Source organism: Nestor notabilis, unplaced genomic scaffold (genome assembly GCF_000696875.1).
Source record: "Nestor notabilis isolate BGI_N333 unplaced genomic scaffold, ASM69687v1 scaffold14860, whole genome shotgun sequence".
Taxonomy (NCBI): domain Eukaryota; kingdom Metazoa; phylum Chordata; class Aves; order Psittaciformes; family Psittacidae; genus Nestor; species Nestor notabilis.
Genome location: NW_009909801.1, coordinates 7,657 through 10,165, shown reverse-complemented (window position 1 = coordinate 10,165; position 2,509 = coordinate 7,657). Strand labels below are relative to the sequence as shown.

General features: G+C 58.7%; 1 protein-coding gene across 1 annotated transcript; it reads right to left on the bottom strand.

Moving 5' to 3' along the window:
• Positions 1-279: 279 nt before the first annotated feature.
• LOC104412397 (prolactin-releasing peptide receptor-like) lies at positions 280-2,130 on the bottom strand. The gene is made up of 2 exons (XM_010023121.1): positions 1,728-2,130; positions 280-914 (listed from the first exon to the last, which is right to left on the bottom strand). Exons 1-2 carry the CDS (start codon positions 2,126-2,128, stop codon positions 281-283), a joined length of 1,035 nt encoding a protein of 344 aa, XP_010021423.1. The 5' UTR covers positions 2,129-2,130; the 3' UTR covers position 280.
• Between the last annotated feature and the right edge of the window lie 379 nt (positions 2,131-2,509).

Genomic DNA, 2,509 nt, shown 5'->3' with positions numbered 1-2,509 from the left:
CCACGGGGGTGCAGGGAGAAGCTGCAGGAAATGCATTTTTGCCTGCGGGCTGGAGCAAAGGGAGCTTGGGGAATGTGGGAGCAGAGCTGAGCACCCTGAGGCAGGGCAAGCATAGGGAAGGATGCTGCACCGAGCATTGCAAACGCCTGTCGAGGATGAAGGACCCTGTTTGCTTCCAGTCCTATGGGCAGGATGAGCATCCCCAGCCCCTTGGTAGCAAGGAAAGCTGTGGCATATGTGGGACAAAGCACGTGGAGGCTCTAGGAATGGGACCTCTGCCTCAGAGCACACCACCAGCAGCCCCACAGCTCTTGGCAGCGATGATCTTCCTCTTGCAGGTGAACATCTTCCAGAGCTCCCCACGGAAGCGGTCGTGGAGCCAAGCATAGAGGAAGGGGTTGCAGCAGGAGGAGCTCATGGCAAACCAGTGGCAGAGCAGCTGGATGAGGAGGAAGTAGTGCTTGTTGATGAGGTTGATGTCGATGTCGCGGATGATGTTGAAGATGTGGATGGGGAGCCAGCAGAGCCCAAAGGCCACCACCACCAGCACGATGAGGCGGAAGATCTTCCTCTTCCTCAGGCGGTCGAACTGGGCCTGGCTCTGCGTGGGGTGGCCGGGTACCACCCGGTTCCTCAGCTTCACCGAGATGCAGGTGTAGGAGAGGGACACGGCCGAGAGGGGCAGGATGTAGGTGACGATGAGGGTGCCGTAGGCATAGGCCAGGCGCTGCGTCTCCTCCTCCATCCAGAACTCCTCGCAGATGGCAAAGCCCTCCTGCCGGAACTCCACGTGGTACGTGTGGGCAATGGCAGGGGCCACCAGCCCGCAGGACAGGAGCCAGATGCCCCCCACCACCAAGATGCAGCCGGTGACAGAGATGCGCTTCTTCAGGGGGTGCACGGTGGCATAGTACCTATGGGGAGAGAAACGGGGAGCCCGAGCCCCACAGCATCCCGGGAGCAGATGGGGACGGGGGGAGAGCAGCATCCCATTGCTCTGCCGTGGTGCCTATGGAAGCACCAGGACACTTGTGCTGGTTTGGGAAGCGGGTCCAGGCATGCAGCATCCCTCCTGCAGGCTGGAGATGAGCAGAGCCCCAGTGCAGCCACATCGGAGCTGGAGGATTTGGACTAAGATGGTCCATTTGCAACAAGCCCCAGTGATGTTTTATGGACGTGCTGAGGGCAGCGTGGCTCGGCGGCTGCCTCTTTAGCAAGAGAAATAAGCAAATTGCTTTCACCCCCCCCAAAAAAGGGGCTTTGTTGAGGAGCAAAAGCCACACACCAGCACCCTGTTCTGACCCAGCCCCCCACGTCGGACCTGCTTGGTGAGGCACAAGTGCTCTCTTCCACCCAGGGCCCAGAACGCAGTGGGATTTCAGTGCAGACTGACCCAGCAAAGAGTGAAGAACCAGGCACAACCTCCAGCAAAGCCTTGTGTGAGAGCTGGGAGCACAGACCCGGCTGCGGGCGATGGGATTCCGGTAGAGAAACAGCTTCATGCAGGCATCAAACTGCACGTCACTGCCCTGCGCACAGCAGCAGCTGGCTGAGCATCCCCCCTGCGCTTCCTCCACCCGAGGCCAAGCACAGATGCTAAAGAAAAGGCTGCAGAGACACTGCAAAGATCCCCTGGGTTGTTTTCTTCTCCATTTCGGCACTTTAATCCCCAATCTGAGCGAGCAGCAGCTTCCTGGACCCCCAAAACCAACCCCACCAACACTTACCTATCGACCGCGATGGCCATGAGCGTGAAGACGGAGACATAGACAGTCATGGGCTGCATCAGGAAGACGAAGTAGCACAGGAACTTCCCAAAAACCCATCCCTGGGGGTTGAAGGCATAGGCCAGGGTGAAGGGCACGCACGTGGCGCACATCAGCATGTCAGAGAACGCCAGGTTCCCAATGAAGAAGTTGGTGACGTTGTGCATCTTCTTGGTCCTGCAGATGACGTAGAGGAGCAGGTAGTTGCCAAAGATGCCAATGAGGACGACCAGGGCATAGCAAGGGATGATGAGGGGCTTGAAGGACTGGATGAGCTGCACCCCGCTGAACTGGGCACTGGTGTTGGAGCAGTTCTGCAGGGCGAGCTCATAGATGGTGGTGTTGGCCCCGTCCCTCTCCATGGCTGTGGGTGTGCTGGCAAGTGAGAAAACCCCGTCTCGACCAGCGTCAGCACCCCAAAAGCCACCAGCGGTGGCTTTCAGGTATCCGTGGGGCACATCTTGCTCCTCATCATGGCTTTGTGGGGCTGTACCCCCCCTGCCCCAAGCCCGCAGAGGCTCCTTGGGGCAGCAGCTTCGTCCTGCAGGCTCCTACGGATGGGAAAGAAAATCAGGCTCAGGAAAGGGGTGATGCTGGTGAGAAGGGAGAGATAGACCCTGGCTCAACAGCAGTTGTGGCTTAGGGGGGGAAGAGGAGAAGGAGAAAAGCATCAGGGCTCACCATGGGATGGCACTTACCAAGCTGTGGTCTCATCAACGCCCCTTTCAAGGAAGCACTTGTAG